The sequence below is a fragment of the Grampus griseus genome (genome assembly GCF_964374135.1).
Source record: "Grampus griseus genome assembly, chromosome: 3".
Classification (NCBI taxonomy): Eukaryota; Metazoa; Chordata; class Mammalia; order Artiodactyla; family Delphinidae; genus Grampus; species Grampus griseus.
This window is the reverse complement of record NC_139019.1, coordinates 102,423,556-102,425,926: the sequence shown is the minus strand read 5'-3', so window position 1 is coordinate 102,425,926 and position 2,371 is coordinate 102,423,556. Positions and strand designations below refer to the sequence as shown.

At 40.8% G+C, this 2,371-nt stretch overlaps 1 protein-coding gene across 1 annotated transcript in view; it reads left to right on the top strand.

Annotated features, from left to right (window-relative positions):
* Window positions 1-2,086, top strand: part of ZNF608 (zinc finger protein 608) — a 104,472-nt gene extending 102,386 nt beyond the window's left edge. The window contains exon 8 of the mRNA XM_082650314.1: window positions 1,480-2,086. Within this exon, the coding sequence (XP_082506440.1) occupies window positions 1,480-1,565 (86 nt within the window). The 3' untranslated portion in view covers window positions 1,566-2,086. The remainder of the gene's footprint in view (window positions 1-1,479) is intronic.
* Window positions 2,087-2,371: the final 285 nt, after the last annotated feature.

Sequence of the window (2,371 nt, the reverse complement as noted above, 5' to 3'; positions counted from 1 at the left end):
CTTTTTCCCGTGGAAGTAATGGGAGTCACGTAATCAAGCTCAACATTTTTTATAACCTAATCCAGGGACTCTTCCAGCCCTTCACTCCTGGGACCCTTTCAGTAAAGAGGAGAAACATTTTTAAAGAGTCACAGCAACTGACGTGAGGAACCTTCAGTTTGTGATGTTTTAGTTGAGCATTTGTCCTAGCTCTGTCACCTCATGGCAGGGGCGGGGGAGTGGCACCGTCTTTACCAGCAGATCACTTGCTAGGATCTGCTGTCTTAGCTTTGGCTGTCATAACAAAATACCACAGTTTTTATGGCTTTAAACAACAGAAATGTATTTCTGTTCATAGTTCTGGAGGCTTATAGTCTGAGATCAGGATGCCAGCATGGTTGGTTTCTGGTGAGAGCTCTCCTCCCAGCTTGTGGACGGACGCCGTCTTGCTGTGTGCTCCTGTGACCTCTTTGTGAATGGGGAGAGCTGGGGGGCCACGGCGGGGAAGAGAGTTACTCTCTCGTATCTCTTCTTATAGGGACACTAATCCTGTTGGTTCGGGGCCCTACCTATAGGACCTCATTTAACCTTAATTACCTCCTTATAGGTCCTATCTCCAAACACAGTCACGTTGGGGGGTTAAGGCTTCCACATAGGAATTTTGGAAGGACACAATTTGGTCTGCAGTGCTTGCCAAGTTGCCTCTTACTCTGCTGTCTGAAAACAATAATAACAACAATAATATGTTTGAAGGTACTTCCAAAAGTAGGAAGCGCTATCCCACGTGAAGGGGTCATTTTAATTTATTCAGCTCATGTTACTTGGTGTCAAATAGTGGTGTTAAAAGAGACCATAGAGGACATAGAAGGAGAGAGTCATCTTCCCGAAGTTTACATCTGTTTCCTCTATTTTTTTCCGGGATGGTTTTCTAAAGAATTTTCTGTTAGGCAACTTCTTGCCATTTGGAGCTATTACATTCTCTTACTGCTCCCTTTCTCTTGCAGGGTAAAAGTTAAGACTATTTCTAAGTTCAATTCAGTGATTCCATGTACCTTATGGGATACATTGGTGTTCAATCACTGGGGAAAACGTTAAAGTGGTAAAAGTTATTATGAAAGTATTGTATTCTAAGCAAATAGAATGTCGCTTCTATAATTCACTGTGACTTTTGATTCCTGTTGTGACCTGGTACCTGTCATTCCTCCTGAGCTTCCTATTCAGGAATGCGTGCAAACCATTTAGCACCACGCAGAGCCAGAGAGATGGAATGCTGTATTCACTTTGAATAGCTATTAAGAAAACCGCCGAGTATTCACTGAAGGGATGGGTACTGGTTAGACCGAGCAGTTTGTAGTCTGTCCTCGATGCATGAAACGTTTCATGTGTGTGTGTTGAAAGGACAGATGGCTACTCACGGGGTCTGCAGCCTTTCACCATTGGGCCTGCATCTACTTTTACATTTCTGAAAGTCACAGAAACCCTGCATTTTTTCCCCATTAGGCTTGACCTCTGCTGCCCTCGTTGCCTCTCAGCAGGTGGCTGCCCAGGCATCTGCATCAGGAATGTTTCCTGCACAAAGAAGGTAAAGAGCCTGTATGTTTTGAATCAGTTTTCTAGGTAGAGACATCTTAATGGTGGGAGGAAGCAAGTGTAGGCTTTTTAGACCAAACACTTAGCTCCTAAGGGTTTGATATTGGAGTGAATGTGCTTATTTTACCACTATGCTTCACATGCAACTTCTATTCCGTTCTTATAGCTGTAATGTACGTTAGTGATTAACTGACCTGTGTCTTAAACGGTTGAAACTTTCTTAGGTTGTCTTCACTGCTTTGTTAAAATAATTCACCATGACTCCCTTTGTTTTATTATGTTTAAAAATGAAGTTGCAAATGGAGGAATGTATTTCCATAGTGCTAAAGGTAATGTTTGTTCTTTGATATTTTCAATTACCCCTCAAGTTGTGTTAAAAAGGAAAATAATTTATTTTTCACGTTGTCTGTCATTACCCTTGTGTTCATTCACTTTCTATGGAATTGAGTTCCATTGACTGAATAGAATTAAAATGTCTGTTGGTCTTACAGTTTTCATATTTTCAGTGTCAAATGTGGCTGGAACCCCTCTGCTAAGGTTTTCTTTTCTCTTGCAGAGAATAACAAGATTGGAAATGTACGTTGTCATGTGACTGGATCACATGGGGAAGCGCTTTATACAGACATCAGTTCCATGGTGTTAATTTGAAATGCCTTAATGGCAGGCAAAAACCAGTCATTTCATTTTTGTAAATTACAGATTTTATCAGAGAGTAACAAATGTTGCTGTAATTAAACTTCTGTTTTATATATATATATATATATATACGTATACATATATGTATATACACGCACACGCACGC